Source organism: Cherax quadricarinatus, chromosome 59 (genome assembly GCF_038502225.1).
Source record: "Cherax quadricarinatus isolate ZL_2023a chromosome 59, ASM3850222v1, whole genome shotgun sequence".
Taxonomy (NCBI): Eukaryota; Metazoa; Arthropoda; class Malacostraca; order Decapoda; family Parastacidae; genus Cherax; species Cherax quadricarinatus.
Genome location: NC_091350.1, coordinates 15516756 through 15535229, shown reverse-complemented (window position 1 = coordinate 15535229; position 18474 = coordinate 15516756). Strand labels below are relative to the sequence as shown.

Below are 18474 nucleotides of genomic sequence, written 5' to 3'. Positions count from 1 at the left end.
GTATGCCTGTGAATCACCTCTTCACTTCACACACACCCAAGTTCTTGAGTTTATCAAGCCTCTACGTTTCACCTTCAGTAACAAGGCTAAATTATACCACCTATCTAGGAGCAGCTTCAAAAAGTTCGAAAATGGCTCCACTGCAAACCTGCCTCCTCAGTTACTCCTATAACTCCCATATGTGTTCTACCCTCTGATGTGACCTAGCCTGCTGCCAGATACTCAAGATTCAAGACTTCAACTACAACAAGTTCAATGCAAAAGTCCCTGCTATTCCTGTTCTCAAGTCTGCCCCCACGATTGCCTTAGCTGCTGGGTTAAGCCCTGGCTCTATTTCTACGACTAAGAACACTCCTCTCCAGAGCTACTCTTCGTCTGTCCCGTCTTCCCTGCTTATCCCATTGGGATCTTACCTGAACTTGTTCATTCGTTCGTACTCCTCATTAGTGTGACTTTGTAAATGGTCCAAGTCGGACCAAAATGTCGTCGTAAGCTCCTCTCTTCTATGTGCAGGTTATTTGTGTATCGTTCCAGTCACGGTATTGTGCCTTTTTTTGTTATTCATGGTCAACTGTATCAAAAGCTTTACGTAAATCAATGAAGATTCTCAATGGGTTTTCTTTTCTCTTGAGATCGGTGTATATTAGTTCTAGCACGTGTATAATAGCATCATTCGTGTTTTTATTTGGCCTGAATCCAAACTGACAGGGATTGAGTATGTTGTGGGAGACAATGTAGGAATAGATTTGCCTATGAATTAATTTTTCAAAGATTTTAGAGAGAAGGGGTAAGTTAGATATCGGCATATAGTTATTCAGGTCTGCTTGATCTCCTTTGTGGATTGGAGTGACCCCTTGCTATTTTGAGAATTGATGGGGAGGAGGATGATTCAGTGGATTTGTTAGAGAGTGTTGCAGTAATTGGCAACAATACTTGAGAAGCTTTTTCTGTACATAAAAGGTGATAAGTTATTTAAATCTCCTACCTTGTTTTTAAGTGTGTTGATGATGAGCGAGACTTCTGTTGGGTTGGTCGGAGCTAGGAATGGTGTATTCAGATAGGTGTCGGTGAGGTAGTCTTTTGGTGGGCGTTTGAGCTTGGGATTCTGCTCGCTAGGTTTTTTCCCATGGTGGAGAAGGAGACCGAGTCTCAGTGCTGTTTCAGTCGGTAGGAGTAGGGGTTCATCTGGTTTTGTTAGTTTGGTTGCTCTGTTTCTGGATATCTTTTTAGTTCCTAGAATTTCAGATAAGGTTTTCCAGGTCTTATTCATATCAACTTTTAAGGGAGGGGCGAACAAAATCACCAAATTTTTTTTTTGGTCAGATCTCAATGAGATTTTGACAGTGGATTAAGCAGCATAAAAAACATATAGACTTTGTTTTGACTGTTAGCCTTCAAGTTAGACAGAAAAAATAAATTATGCACAATTTTGTGGGTCATAAAACTCCTTTTTCTACTAAAATGGGAAGATGCGCAATGCTCTAGTTGACTTCAGATGAAAGATAAAGGCTAGGTTATTGTTGACCCAGGGCATTTCAGCAATAATGTCAGTAGATTCCATAAAAAAAAAAAATGTTGAAGTTAGTGATTTCTTTTTTAATTTTTTTTTTTTGTGTGGAAAAAAAAAATAATTAACAACAAAGCTGTAAACAATATCGCAAATCCCCCCTGGATGTTCGTAGAACCATCATTCGTCAGTAACGTGTGCAAAAATCATGACAATCCTATTAATACTTATCACAGAAAAAGGAACACAATGTCAGTAACTTATTTCTGAGCTATTATTATTATTGTTTGGTGTGAAATTCTAAGGTCACGACATGATAAATCTCAGCGTGTTGCATCCATTCTTGTTGACAGCCTGCTAAGGGACGGACACACTGCACTCTACACTTTAGTCAGCACAGAAGTTGCCATGTGGAGTAGTATTTAGAATGAAACGATCATAAAAATCATAATTTTTGGAGGAAAAAAAAAAAACTAATTGTCAACATGTATTTTTGACGACAGCAAGAACACAAACATTACATTTAATGAAAAACATACTTATAAATATGATAGAAACAAGCTGATTACATCAAAATGTTGCCAGAATTTTACACTATTTTTCAGTAAGAAAATATTTTTTTTCCATAATTTTTCAATCTTAATTTCCTGATCGCCCCTCCCTTAATAAATGAAAAATGGGTAAAATTGAAAGCCACTGCACTAGCGAAATACTGTAAAGAGAAGTGTTGTAAAGCAGGGCCCTCCTGTATTGTACTGTATACATCAGGTTTTGCATTTTTGCTGTCTTTACTTCCAGAAGATTCTCTACCATATTAAAAGAAAATATTTTTTTTCCCAACTTGTGAACACGGAAAAGGCTTTTAATTTTATCTAGGGGGAGGACAGTTGAAGGGTTAGACTGCTATACGTAAATGTGATCATGCAGAATGAGGCTACATCAGTTCTCATTCTACTCACATACTCGAGTCATATGGTTGTGATTCTGCTGTATAGTATATAGGAAAAAGAATTATAGAGATTACACTGAAAAAATTTTTATTTTGTAGACAGTATACATTGTTTTTGTATGTGGGAGGTACTGTCTGAAAGAGACTTCAAAAATTGTTTTAAGCCCATGCAGGCTTTTCTAGAAAATTGCATTTATAAAGATTGTGCAGTAATAAATACAATATCATAATTCTTTATTACTTCATTAATATGGAAATTCTGAAGAAAATATTTATTCAACATGGAACAAGTCATGGTATATATAATATATATTTATATAAGAGTCAACTACATCAGTCTGCAAACAATTATGCAACAATTCCCTCACTTGTCTAACATCGTGCCATGTTCCTGAGTGCAAGACACATTGTCCAGAGGGATGAGTAGCAAGTATAGACTCCATAACAGAGGAATGTTGTGGGCACATGCTGGTAGTTATGTTAAGACCTGATGATGGAGTGAGCAATACCTTGAGTTAAGAGACTTAGCAATTCCAAAAATATAATGCAGATGTGTTGGCATTGAACACAGATCTGCCCAATATCTGGATAAAAGGTGCAGCAAAGCTATTATTCTCTCACTACTGTACTGTAGTCTTACATACTTAAAAAGCTCTGCAGATGGTCAAAACAAGAGAAGAATCCTTAATGATTCTGTACAATAACTTATTCTTAAGTTGAAGAGCTATGAAGAGTTGGAGTAGAGGGGAAAATTCTATTTGTAGTCAGAGCATTGGTCCATGTGGATCAATTTTTATCACATTGCTCCTCCATCTGTTACTGCTGCACTCAAATAATGGTTTCTCCCAGCATGAACAAAGTTAAACATGTTAGTTTCTCTATACAATGTCTAAATACATTATCTGGCAGTGTTGACTAATCCTCTGCACTTTATAAATCACAGCAGGTTTTATTATCAACTACTTGAATTGAAGACAATTTAAATTATATGATAAACTGCAGTCTATACAATATTATTAAAGTTAAGAAAATTAAATGTAAATAAATATAACAATATAAATAATAGCTTATGTGACAAATGCAGATTAACTACCTACTAGAAAATAGACATACATGAATGCTCACAATATCCTAAATGTTTAAAACCAATCACATTTGCCCTCATAACTAAAAAAAATTCAGTCGGTACAACTGATCCACACCGTACATAAACGGCAGTTTGAAATTTCATTCCACTTAGCATATATACATAAATGCATTTGCTCAGTTTTGATTGTATATACATTTTGTGTCAAAACCCCTATCATTAATCTGTGCCAAAGTACTTCTGTCCAAAATGATTTGGTGCAACTGGATGAACTTCTGATGTGAGAATGTGCATCTGAAAAATAATATAATTGAGTTGTATGATTTGCAAAGCACGAACTGATTTGGTCATTCAGTGCTTTTAATAAAAGCACTAAACTAATCTTCAACTGTCTTAACAGTTTGCTATTATCAACACTATTTTGCTGTTTTTATGAATAACAGAGTACATTTTTTTTTTCAACAAGTTGCCTGTCTCCCACCGAGGCAGGGTGACCCAAAAAGAAAGAAAATCCCCAAAAAGAAAATATTTTCATCATCATTCAACACTTTCACCTCACTCACACACAATCACTGTCTTTGCGGAGGTGCCCAGATACAACAGTTTAGAGGCATATATAAAGGTATATAAAATATCCCTCCAAACTGCCAATATCCCAAATCCCTATTTTAAAGTGCAGGCATTGTACTTCCCATTTCCAGTGCTCAAGTCAGTCTATATATAAAAATCACTGGTTTCCCTGAATCCCTTCACTAAATATTACCCTGCTCACACTCCAACAGCTCATCAGGTCCCAAAAACCATTTGTCTCCATTCACTCCTAACACGCTCATACATGCTTGCTGGAAGTCTAAGCCCCTCACCCACAAAACCTCCTTTACCCCCTTCCCTCCAACCTTTTCGAGAATGACCCCTACCCCGCCTTCCTTCCTCTACAGATTTATACGCTCTCCAAGTCATTCTTTGATCCATTCTCTCTAAATGACCAAACCACCTCAACAACCCCTCTTCAGCCCTCTGACTAATACTTTTATTAACTTCACACCTCCTAATTTCCACACTGAATTCTCTGCATAATATTTACACCACACATTGTCCTTCCCTTAGACAGGACATCTCCACTGCCCTCAGTTGCCTCCTTGCTGTGGCATTTACAACCCAAGCTTCATACCCATATAAGAGTGTTGGTACCACTATACTTTCATACGTTCTCTTCTTTGCCTCCATGGATAACGTTTTTTGTCTCCAGAAATACCTGAATGCACCACTCACCTTTTTTTCCCTTCATTCAGTTCTATGATTAACCTCATCCTTCATAAATCCATCCACTGACATGTCAACTCCCAAATATCTGAAAACATTCACTTCTTCCATACTGTTATGGGACCCAAGACATATTGATGTATTTAAATAACCATTACGCTGGAATACCTAATTATATTGAATTGATGGGGACACAGCACTAAATGGTCCTAAGGTCAGATCTCTCTTAGGGGCTGAGAGGCAGCTGGGTCAAACCTGTTTTTCTCAATATAATAGGTTATACTATAGACACACATTTAAATAAGTAGTTTATAAAGCTGTATTTCTTTTGTAAAAGTAAAATAAAGTGTGGTAGAATTGTGGTAACCAGAGAATTGTGCTTGGCAACAGTCTTTTGTTTGCTTTGGTGGGCGTGGGAGGAGCTTAGCTAGGTCCCTCCCTCCCTCCCTCTCTCTCCTTGGTGGCTTCAAGCTGGTAGGACCTCTGGGTCCTTTTTTATTTTCTGGGGTATTATGTGTGCTCCAGAGGTGAGTTTTATACCTTAAGTTGTAGCCATCATACCCAGGGTGACTAAAGTGTGTCAAAACACTGGTTAGTCCAGAGGTTAGTCAAGAAGAAAGAAGGGCTAATTGCTTCAGATGCACCATGTGGGCTGTCCTAGGGGAGCAGCTAAGGGGTGTGCAGGTTATATTTTGAATAGGAGTGCTAAAATTGTATATTCTGTATCTACCTGAATATATACATCTATTTTTGTAATAGTGGTTTAAATAAGCTGTGAAGAGGGCTGGAGAAAGGATTTCAGAGACACTGAAGACGATCAATCATGAATGTAAGTATTACCTAGACTGATAAGGCCTTTATGTAAAAGGTACCCCCACACTAGAACATGTAGTAAGAACCATACCATCAAAGTTAAAAGGGACAATGAAGTAACACATACTCCCTCTCTCCAATGTGATATCCAATTTTTCTTGATCTAAATTGTTTGATACCCTCATCACCTTACTCTTATCTATGTTCATTTTCAACTTTCTACCTTTACACACCCTCTCAAACTCGTCCACTAGTCTTTGCAACTTTTCTTTAGAATCTCCCATAAGCATAGTATCATCAGCAAAGAGTAACTGTCAACTCCCATTTTGTACTTGATTCCCCATAATTTAATCCCACCCCTCTCCCCAACACCCTAAAATTTACTTCTTTTACAACCCCATCTATAAATATATTAAACAACCATGGTGACATTATACATCCCTGTCTAAGACCTACTTTAACTGGAAAGTAATCTCCCTCTCTCCTACACACCCTAACCTGAGCCTCACTATCCTCATAAACACACTTTATAGCATTTAGTAACTTACTACCTATTCCATACACTTGTAACATCTGCCACATAGCTCCCCTATCCACTATCATATGCCTATTCTAAATCCATAAATGCAATGAAAACTTCCCTTCCTTTATCTAAATATTGTTCACATATATGCTTTAATGTAAACACTTGATCTACACATCCCCAAAAGCCTCCATGCTAATCTGCAATCCCACTCTCTGTCTTACCTCTAATTCTTTCAATAATAATGAATATAATAATGAATAATAATAATGAATATAATGAAATAATAATGAATAATAATAATGAATATAATGAAAAAAGGTCAGGTCTATTAGTTGTAGCCTCAATCATATTAAAATCATATTATTTAGAGCAAATTTTGACTAAAGGGAAAAATCTTCCCTTATTTATACTGAAATATGGGTTGCTGGATTAAGTCAAGCATTTGAGCAACTTGAAACCTGCTACCAGAGAAGGTGGCCAGCATATGGGTAAAGTAACATTAAAAAGGATGATTAAATGATGCTTAACATTAACCCTTTGACTGTCGCGGCTGTATATATACGTTTGTGAGGTACCGTGTTTGACGTATATATACTCATAAATTCTAGCGGCTTCAAATCAGGCAGGAGAAAGCTAGTAGGCCCACATGTGAGAGAATGGGTCTGTGTGGTCAGTGTGCACCACATAAAAAAAATCCTGGAGCACGCAGTGCATAATGAGAAAAAAAAAACTCCGACCGTTTTTTTTAATTAAAATGCCGACTTTGTGGTCTATTTTCGTATAGTATTTGTGGTTGTATTCTCGTTTTCTTGGTCTCATTTGATAGAATGGAAACTATATTATAGAAATGGAGGTGATTTTGATTAATTTTACTATAAAAAGAACCTGGAAATGGAGCACAAAGTACAGGAAATGTTTGATTTTTGCCGATGTTCAAAAGTGAACAAATGATGTCATTGTCCAATAAATGTCCAAATAGCCATTCTAATACGCAGTCATGAATGGGTTGATGTAATTTTTACAATTATTACAGTATTGCAGTAGTCTGCATAACAGTAAATCTTCTATTTTTTGTTTGAATAAAATTTCAAAATAAAAAGCAAGAGTAATATCACAGGGACCTGGAGACATGACTGATGAACAAAGAAAATGTTATTTTAGAGCCAGGAATGTCTGCATTGTTCATTCTGGACCTTATTTTGAAATTGTCGTATTTTTTAATTTTCGTGAAATTGGCCAAATTGCAAATTTCTGACCATGTTATTGGGTAGTTGAAATCGGTAAATGGGCAGTTTCTTGTACTCAATCGATAGAAAAAATAGAGTTCTGAAGAAATAGTTATGAGTTTGGTTGACTGGAATAACGGAATTAGCCGAAAATAGGGCTCAAAGTGGGCGAAATTGCCGATTTTTAAATATCGCCGAAGTCGCTAACTTCGCGAGAGCGTAATTCCGTCAGTTTTCCATCAAATTTCGTTTTTTTGGTGTCTTTACAATCGGGAAAAGATTCTCTATCATTTCATAAGAAAAAATAATTTTTTTTTTTTTCGAATATTTTGCGACACCAGAAGCAACTTCAGGATTTGGCCCTTCGACAGTCAAAGGGTTAAAATGTTATTGAGAATGAAACCTGTTTTCACTATTTAGAAGCAACAAAGCAGCCTGATGAGAAATATTCATAGTTTTGTTTCCCTCCTAATCCCTTTTATTACTGTATTACCTCACATTAAATTCAGGCTTTCTTTACTGTAATCACTCAATATTTAGTATTTTCTAGATTACAATGTAAGATTACTTGTTAATTTTTGCAGACTACTGTCTAACTTTGCCTTGTATATTTAAAGGACATACAGTGTTAACCCTTTCAGTGGCCATCACGTAGAATTACATCATTGAGGCCATGACAATGCAGTTCTATGTCATGAGCTCAGCTCACTTTGATAAGCTCCAAGTGGTAAATTTTGGCCTAGACGAGAGAATGGGTCTGTGTGGTGTGTACGGTATGAAATAAAAATCCTGCCCCATGCAGTGCATGATGGGAAAAGCAAAACTCTGATCATGTGTTTGGTGTTTCCTAAAAAAAATGTTATGGTTTTATTGGCTGTTTGGTATCATTTGATAGAAGACATACTACAGAAATAGAGATGATGATGGTTGTGATGAACGGTTTTGGTTTAGAAAACCGTCAAGTTGAAGAACTGAGACACTTATGCAACACATGGGAATCTTTATTGAAGAAACATTTCACCACACAGTGGCTTCATCAGTCCAATACAAAGTAGAAATGGGTAAGGGTAACCGTTTATCACATCTGTCAGACACTGCAACATAATGGGATCTTGGTACAAAGACTTCAACGCTTGCCCAACCTTTGGACGACGACCTACTTACACTAGTGGCAGGTCCCACTGTGACCCCGCCTCCTCCTGCTTCACCTCATCTGACTGCAGTATATAAGCCACCTCTCTGGCCCTATGCTGCATTTCCTACAAGAGTGATGGACTGAACACATCGATTCCAGGTTGAGGGACTGATTACCTCAAACTTCTCCTCTCCTTACCCATTTCTACTTTGTATTGGACTGATGAAGCCACTGTGTGGTGAAACAGTCTCTTCAATAAAGATTCCCATGTGTTGCATAAGTGTCTCAATTCTTCATCATGATGATGGTTGATATCAGGACTGGAAATAACTTTAAATTGGGCTCTAAGTCTGCTTGATGGGTTTTTAATAGGTCTGATTTAATTATTGGGATGTCAAACCATGACCAATCATTTCTGATATTTTATTATCCAGGAAACAGAAGTAAATCTTCTATTTTTGTGCAATTATGAATTCAAAATGGAAGGTAAATGGAATACAGGAGATGCCTGGGGGCGTGATTAATGAACAGAGGAAATGTTTTAATGCCAGGAATGTCCAAATTGTTTATTTTGAACTCATTTTTTAAATTGGTATTTTTTTTAGTTTTGTGTAAAATTGGCAAAATTACAAACTTCTGTGCATTTTGTAGGGTAGTTCTAATAGTTTAATGGGAGGCTTGTGCTCAATCAATAGAAAGGAAAGCCTACTAGTGAAATAGCTAAGAATTTGGTCGAATGGAGCAATGGAATTGGCTTAAATAGGACCCAAAGTCGGGGAAATCGTTAATGCATAAATTATGCCTGCATAATTCTGAAAATTTCGTACTTTTTTGTCATTACCTTTAAAAAAATATTCCCTACCATTTCAGAAGAATTTTTTATTTTTAAATGAGAGCAATAATAATTTTGGGAGGGTCTGGGCAGTGAAAGGGTTAAAGTGTTAAAAGTTACTTGTTCCAGCCACAGTGTTGTGACTCATTCTACAGTATGGATGTTATGGAACTCTTCCCGAAGTCCAAGGCACTTTAAAAAAATTAAACATCATTTCTAATGTTAGGTTCATTCCATCATGTAGCAAGATAATTTTATAATCATCCTTACAACCAATGCTCCTACTCACATAACAGTAAATAGGTACCTGGGTGTTAGTGAGCTGTTGTGGTTTGCATGCTAGAGGAAGGTTAATTGCTTGGCTAGAGGGACCTAGAGCTTCCTATCTCTGACATTATTATTATTATAATCAAAAAGAAGCGCTAAGCCACAAGGACTATACAGCGCTGCAGGGCAGGAAGGAAGCGAGGGCATCAGGTGGCAAAAGGGAGATGGATGAGTAATAGGTTACGGATAACAGCGGGGTAGTGGATGGTGAAAGGGTAAAGGGCAGAAAGAGACTGAACTAGAAAGGGCTGAGGGGAGTGCGAAAAGTATCATCAGAGTTTGTGGAGTAAATCAGTCGTTGTCAAGAAGTCAATGAGAGAGTCAGGATTAAAGGAGGGTCCATCAGCAAGAAGGGAAGGTAAAGAGAGAGTAGTAGAACGAAGACGACGTTGGAGGTAAATTCTGCGTGCTCGTTGATAGAGAGGGCAGTCTAACAGAATGTGGCTAATCGATACTGGAACTTGACACTGCTCACAGAGAGGAACAGGGTGCCTCTCCATGAGATACCCATGAGTAAGACGAGTGTGGCCAATGCGAAGGCGGGAGAGAGTGGTCTCCCAACCTCGGCACTGATGACAAGAAGACGGCCAGTAACCTATGCTCGGTTTAATAGAATGAAGTTTGTTACCGAGCAGAGTTGACCAACGTTGTTGCCAACGGGTGCGAAGGTGGGTAGCTATTGCAGCAAAATAGTCCAGAAATGGAACACCTCGATAGGAAATTGGTAGGTCATGTACTGCTGACCGCGCAGCAGTGTCTGCCTGTTCATTGCCCTGTACGTCGACATGACCAGGGACCCAACAAAAAACAATATCTTTATGTTTGGTAGAGATACGGCGTAGCCAAAGTTGGATACGGAGAACTAGGGGATGAGATGTATCAAATTTTCGTATAGCCTGTAGAGCACTAAGGGAGTCTGAGACTACTACAAATGATGACACAGGCATAGATGCGATACGAATAAGTGCTGCAAGAATGGCATACAATTCAGCAGTAAAAATGCTAGCTGAAGATAGTAAATGCCCCCGTATGACGCTGTCCGGAAACACTGCTGCGAATCCGACGCCGTCTGAAGACTTAGAGCCATCTGTGTACACAGCGGTGGCATGAGAATGGGAGTGGAAGTGATCAAGAAAAAGAGAGCGGGAAGCCACCGTAGGCAGTTGAGCTTTCGAGCAAGGGAGTGAGAAAGAACAGACCCGAACAGCTGGAACTTCCCAGGGGGGTAGGGAAAAGTGAGATGCTACATGAACATATAAAGGTGGTAACTGAAGGGAAGACAAGAGTGAATGTAGGCGAAGAGAAAAGGGACGGAGCAAACAGGGGCGGCGAACGAATAAAGAATGTCTACTAATATCGGTGACCATTCTATAAATGGAAGGATTGTGTAGATCGTGAGAGCGTACATAGTAACGAAGGCAATGGGCATCACGGCGATCAGACAAGGATGGAACATTTGCTTCTGTATAGAGGCTCTCAACAGGGGAAGAGCAAAAAGCACCAAGGCACAAACGTAAGCCTTGGTGATGGATAGAGTTAAGGCTAGAGAGAGTAGCAGGAGAGGCCGCAGAATAAATCTGGTCACCATAATCGAGTTTCGATAAAACGAGGGCTGAATGTAGGCGAAGCAGAGTTCGACGATCAGCTCCCCAGGAAAGATGAGCAAGGGTTTTAAGAAGGTTTAGCCGGCTGTGACAAGTTGCCTTCAGAGAGGTAATGTGAGGTTTCCAGGTTAACCGACGGTCAAAGAGAAGGCCTAGAAACCTGACTGTATCACGTTCGGGGATACGGGAGCCATAGAGATACAAAGGATGATCGGAGATAACAGAGTGTCTAGTGAAAGTAATTTGGTGAGTTTTGGTACTTGAAAATTTAAACCCATGTGTCGTGGCCCAAGTGGAAACACGGTCGACCGCATGCTGGAGAGAAACTGCAATAAGGTGACAGTCAGCGCCTGCACAAGCAATAGCGAAGTCATCAACATAGAGTGATGACCAAATATTGGGTGGAAGAACAGAGGCCAAATCATTTATAGCAAGGAGAAAAAGTGTTGTGCTTAGAACACATCCCTGAGGGACACCTTCAGCTTGGACGAAGTCCGGGGAAAGAACATTATTGACTCGAACACGGAAATGTCTGTCAGTTAAAAAGTTCTTAAGGAAGGATGGTAGATTGCCTCGGAGGCCTAAGGAATGGGCCTGGGCCAAAATATTATACCTCCAAGTTGTGTCATATGCCTTCTCAAGGTCAAAAAATATGGCAATAACTGAGTGATTATTCGCAAAGGCATTACGAACATACGTATCCAAGCGTAGTAAGGGGTCTATGGTAGAACGACCCTTACGAAAGCCATATTGACTAGCGGAGAGACTGTTGCGAGTCTCTAAATACCACATTAAACGTCGATTTACGAGGCGTTCCATCACTTTGCAAACTGCACTAGTAAGAGCGATGGGGCGATAGTGGGAGGCATCATGTCCTGTAGTACCCGGTTTGCGGAAAGGGAGAACAATGGCAGATTTCCACAGCTGGGGAAGAACTCCTTGTGCCCAAATAAGATTGAAGAGGTGTAAGAGGACTACAAGGGCTGACCGATGTAAATGTTGTAACATACGAATATGAATGTCATCAGGCCCAGCTGCCGATGATCGGCAAGCTGAGAGCGTTGCCTCCAGTTCTTGAAGTGTAAAAGGCACATTATACTGTTCTTCTCCGAGAGAAGAAAAGTCCAAGGGTACTAACTCTCTGGCAGACTTTGAGGAAAGAAACGAGGGGGCATAGATGTAGCCCTCGGGAAATACGGACCAGATGTGTGCCAAGTTCAATGGCAACGTCGAGAGGGTTTGCTATATCAACACCAGTGACCCGTAGAACAGGAGCCGGGTCAGGAGAGTATTTACCACTCAATTTCCTCACTTTTTTCCAGACTGCACTCATAGAAGAAGCAGAGGTGATGGTGGAAACATAGTCTCGCCAACAAGTGCGTTTAGCTTCACGGATGACACGGCGAGCGATCGCACGCTTCTGCTTAAAATCAACAAGTCTCTCAGCGGTTCTATTGTACCGGTACCTGCCCCATGCAGCACGTTTCAAACGTACTGCACGAGCACAAGCAGGAGACCACCAAGGCACGCACTTCTGAGAATGCCTGCCTGAGGTTTGGGGTATAGAATGAGAAGCTGCGGTATAAACTGATGTCGAGAAGATGTGTAGGAGCTCATCAATGGAGGATGAAGAAGGAACCTCACTAAAAGCAGTGAGGTGTGAGTAAAGATCCCAATTTGCCCGATCAAATTGCCAGCGAGGGCTATGGAAAGGTGGTGAATAGGAAGGAGAAGTAAGAATGATCGGAAAATGATCGCTGTCATGTAAGTCTGGTAGAACAGACCAGGTGAAGTCTAGTGCAGTGGAGGAAGAGCAGACTGATAGATCGATGCAAGAGAGAGTATGAGTACGAGGATCAAAATGGGTGGGAGTACCCGTATTTAAAACATGGAGGGGGTGAGAGGCAAGAAAAGCCTCCAACTGAATGCCACGTGAGTCACAATGAGACCCCCCCCCCCAGAGGAAATGGTGGGCATTAAAATCACCAAGTAACAGAAGTGGTGGTGGTAAGGATGAAACAAGAAAGGCAAAGTCTGGGATAGAAAATGCTCGAGAAGGAGAGAGATATAAAGAACATATTGTAAACCACTTATTCAAGTGGATACGGGCTGCAGTGTAATGCAGCGAGGTATGGACAAATAGTTGACAGTACGGAATATCATTGCGTAGAAGAAGGGCTCTTTCATTAAAGGTCCCATCTGAGAAAGGATCCGAAGAATACAATAAATTATAGCCTGAGATAGGTTGGAAAACAGCCGAGTGTAATTTTGGTTCTTGTAAGCAAGCACCAACAGGGGAAAACCTGGAAAGCAACATCTGAAGCTCACCCCGATTACCCCTGAGGCCGCGGATATTCCACTGTAAACAGGCCATGATTGGCGATGAAGAAAATATCAGGAATCTGTAGGTAAAGGCACCTACGGACTAGAGGGGTTAGAAAAGTCAACGTGTGGTGGCATTGGAAGATGTTCAAGTAGCGAAGGAACGGAGCGTTGCGAAGAATGGGGTTGTGAAGATGGAGGAGAGGGAAGAGAAGGAACAGGAAGTGAATCAGTGTCCATTGAAGGTTTAGTCTCTGCAATATATTCTGAAATGGCTTCAAGTGTTTCTGAATTCAAAGATGTATGGGAGGCCATATTGGAGATAGGAGGAGGAGGGTGAGTAAAGATTGGGACAGTAATGGACTGTACCAAAGTAGAGGGGGAGGGAAAAGTGTAAGGGACTGGAGATGAAGTGTGGGGGGGGACAGAAGAGGCAGAAACCTGGGAGGTGACAGAAGAGGGAGAAACTTGGGAGGGGACGGGGGTGGAAGGCATAGTACGAGGAGGAGGGTGAATCTCCACACTTGTAATAGAGCCAGAGAGAGGGGAAGAACTAGGTACAGAGACTGGAAAGGTAAAGTGTGGAGGTGGAAGAAGGGAAGGAAGAGGCAAAGAAGATTTGAGCAATGTGGATTTTTTGGACTTCTGAGTAGAGGGGCGATTGGTATTAGGTGTCGTACGAGGTCTTGTCGAGACTGGGGCTTGTGAGGAAGGACGCGAAGATGTGAGAACAGACTGAGTTGTAGTCGGGACGTCAGAGCCAAGGACAGCAAAAGGATTAGATGCCGTAGTGGCTATGGGAGGGGTAACAACAGAGGAGGCTGCAGAAGATGGGACCCCAGAAGTGGGGGGACGTTTGGAAACACGAGAATAAGAAACACGGGGTAGTCTCCCTTGGAGGCGGAGATGAGTAACTGCCATAGCATAAGGGAGACCTTCTGCCTCTTTGAGGCAACGGATTTCACGTTCATTTAAGTAGACCTGGCAACGGCGGGAGTACGAAGGGTGAGCTTCATTACAATTAAGGCAAGATGGAGGTTGACTGCAAGATGTATTAGAATGGTCGTCGGCACCACAGACTGGGCATTCGGCCATAGATCTGCAATATTTCGCTGGGTGACCAAAACGCCAGCAATTTCTACATTGTTGCGGTGTAGGTATCACCTTTCGAACTTGTAACCGATGTCCCGCGACATATACAGAGGACGGGAGTTCTCGGTTGTCAAAAGTTAAACGAGCCACATTGCAAGGGTAACGTCTCCGCCCCCGGGCAGGAAGGACATAAGTGTCTACTTTGAGGATTGGGAGATCCTGGAGTTCCAGCTGTTCAAAAATGTCATTGCCACATGACTGGAAATTCTGTTGGACTATGGTATGGGGCAGAATGACAGTACCACTACAAGAATTGAGAGAAAGATGTTTTTCAATAGTGATAGGAGTAGTATCGATATTCGAAAGGAGAGAAAGATCATGAGCTTGGGTAGCATTCTGGACAGTGACGATGCTCGTACCGCTCTTGAGAGCATGAAATGAAATATCTCTGCCAACATGACGCAGGAGCGCTTTGGCAATACTATGGTCAGAAAGGTAGGCAGAAGAAGAAGATGGTCTTAAAGTAAAGAATTTAGTCCATTGTGTGGTCCGAAACTGAGCGTGGAGAGGGAGTGCTTGACGTGTTGGTCTTTTCCGAGTAGAATGGGAAGGTAACGACAGAGCATCATCAGGAGATTGACGTTGGCGTTTAGGAGTAGGACCGGAGTTGGTCCGGCAGGAAATGGGTGGGCGATTCGAAAATTGCCGTACCGTAGAGGGAGAAGCCGGAAGCATAGTCAAAGGAGAGCGGAGATCAGACAAATCGAAGGAGTCAGTCGAAGCCCCGGTACCTGAAGCGGGTGAGGAAACAGCACCAGCAAGAGGTACAGGGGCATCAGGAGTGTCCGAAGAGTGGTCTAAACACAAGGCAGGGTCAGAATGGGGTGCGGTATCAAGAAGGGGCCCGGGGGTAGTGGTTTCATGGACTAGGGCTTCCATGGTTAGGTTACTCCTTTGCTTTTTGTTTTTAAGAAAAAAAAAGAAAGAAGAAAAGAAAATAAAAATAAAAAAAAGAATAAAAAAAGGGGGGAGCGGGGAGGAATAGTTCCTAGGAGGAATGAAAGGGCCGGAAATCTCCCTCCGCGCCCAAGAGGACCTCAACACCGCTAGTAGCGCAGATGCAGCATGGAACCCGTGCCATACCCTACCCTTCATGCCAGTAAACCAGCAATCCGGGATAGCAACCTCACATCTGCCGAGCTACCTCGGTGGACAAAAGAGAGGGCGGCCGGATATCCGCCACAAAGCATACCTCCTTCGGCCACCACCCCCGGAATCCGAAAGGTGGCTTCCAGAGATACACCCGTCGCCCAAAAGACACCCCAAGCTACTCCGGGATACCGGAGAGGGATCGGGACATCCCCAGGCAATCCAGATTCCACGGCAAACTACGCCACCGCCAAGAACCTCAACGGAATGGGATGGACCCCGGTGTCCTTTCCCCTACCTAGGAACTAGCGCGCCTGTGGGAGAAATCCCGAAGGCCAAAAAGAGGAAGGGCAAAAGGGAGGGGTGAGGAGGAGGAGGAGGAATGGAAAAAGGGGAGGATGGGGAGGATGGGATAGGGGAGGGGAGAATGGGGGGTAATTAGGTTCGGTCTGAGGAAGAAGACCGACAGGGCTAATTCCTCAGACCAAGAGCCTCTTCACCACGCCAAGGAGCCCCCCTTGAAGAGGCCTATCTCTGACAGATATTTTTTTTTTTTTTTTTTTTTGACATGCTGGCCGTTTCCCACCGAGGCAGGGTGACCCAAAAAAGAAAAAACTTTCTTCATTCAACACTTTCACCATCATTCATACATAATCACTGTTTTTTGTGGAGGCACTCAGATATGACAGCTGACACAGATATACCATAAAATATATACAGTAGGACCCCACTTATATGGTTGGTTAGGTTTCAGGCTACTGCCGGAAAGCAGAATGCCATGTTTTCCACTTATAAATGCATATAAATGCCAGATAAGTTTACACTAACATATATTGAGTTACCAATAGAACTAGGCATTAAAAACAATAGAATGTAAAATACACACACTACACTCATTATTTACCTCAAAATATTTGTAGTCTTAATGTAGGGCAAAAGGTAAGTAGTATTTATTGTAAGAAGTCAGGTATGGTAGCCCTCCTAGCCATCCCACCCACACATAATATACAGTGGACCCCCAGTTTACGATATTATTTCATTCCAGAAGTATGTTCAGGTGCCATTACTGAATGAATTTGTTCCCATAAGGAATATTGTGAATTAGATTAGTCCATTTCAGACCCCCAAACATACACGTACAAACGCACTTACATAAATACACTTACATAATTGGTCGCATTGGGAGCTGATCGTCAAGCGGGGGTCCACTGTACTATGATGCTTAAAGTGCCCTAGAGTGATAAAATGCATATAGAGTACACTCATTACATACTTACCTTAAAATATTTGTAGTCTTAATGGTCTTAATGTAGGTTGAGAGGTGAAGAGTATTTATTTGTAGAAAGTAAGGTGTGGGAGGTAGGGTAGCCCGCCTAGCCACCCCACCCACACAGACTACTATCAAATCAAATCAAAGTTTATTCTCTTTAAGGATTACAATGCAGGGTTTACAGATTTTGGTTATTGTGTGGTTTACATGTAGTAAAATAATAATTACAGAGGGGGCCACTAGAACACCTAGCATGGCTAGGCATTTCGGGCAAACTTAGATTAATTCTTAACCCCAAATTATAACAAATTGTGGAGTAAGTTGACTAAATACTAAGTGACAAATACTAGTTTGTGAGTTTAGCAATGTGAATGCTTTTGTTTTGGCACAATACATAGTTTCTATATTGGAGTATCACAGGCAAACTTATGACTAGTTTGGAATCATTATTTTAAGATTAGGATATGTATTTCTGTGCTTATAGTCAAATGGGCGAGTGAGTGTAAATGTGGACCACCAGGTGGTTTTTATGTAGTTAGTTGATGGGGTGTATCAGGGAGATGAGAAGTTTTCTAACAGTAGTTTTGAAGGTGATGAATGTGTTTGCTGTTCTAGAGTTTTCAGGTAGTGTTTTCCAGATTTTAGGGCCTTTGACATACATTGAGTTTTTGTAAAGGTTTAGTCGGACACGGGGAATATCGTAGAGATGTTTGTGTCCGGTGTTATGCCTGTGGGTCCTGTCACAACTATCAAGAAAGCATTTTAGGTCAAGGTTAATATTGGAATTTAAGGTCCTGTATATGTAGATTGCACAGTAGTAAGTGTGGATGTTCTGAACAGGGAGTAAGTTTAGATCTATGAAGAGTGGGGGGGGGGGGGGTGTTGCCAGGGATGGGAATTAGTGATTATTCTTATTGCAGCTTTTTGTTGAGTTATTATTGGCTTTAGGTGTATTGCTGCAGTTGATCCCCAAGCACAAATAGCATAGGTGAGGTATGGATAAATGAGTGAATGGTATAGTGTGAGAAGGGCATTTTGCGGCACATAGTATCGTATCTTGGAGAGGATCCCAACTGTTTTGGATACTTTTTTTGATGTGTGTTGGATATGGGTGCTGAAATTCAGGTTGTTGTCAAGGTATAGGCCTAGAAATTTGCCCTCATTATGTCTGGCAATTAGAGTGCTGTCGATCTTAATGTTAAGTTGCGCAGCACCTGCTCTGCTACCAAACATAATATAGTAGGTTTTGTCAGTGTTAAGTGTAAGTTTATTGGCTGTCATCCAAGTTGATATTTTGAGCAGCTCCTCATTAACAATGGTGTTGAGGGTGGCAAGATTAGGGTGAGAGATGACATAAGTTGTGTCGTCAGCA

General features: G+C 41.1%; 1 protein-coding gene across 7 annotated transcripts in view; it reads right to left on the bottom strand.

Annotated features, from left to right (window-relative positions):
* Positions 1-2527: 2527 nt before the first annotated feature.
* kri (uracil phosphoribosyltransferase krishah) overlaps positions 2528-18474 on the bottom strand; it is a 145524-nt gene continuing 129577 nt past the window's right edge. For all 7 annotated transcript variants that reach the window (XM_070097773.1, XM_070097774.1, XM_070097772.1 and 4 more), the window contains one exon: positions 2528-3837. In XM_070097773.1, coding sequence (XP_069953874.1) covers positions 3763-3837 — 75 coding nt within the window. In that variant the 3' untranslated portion in view covers positions 2528-3762. The remainder of the gene's footprint in view (positions 3838-18474) is intronic.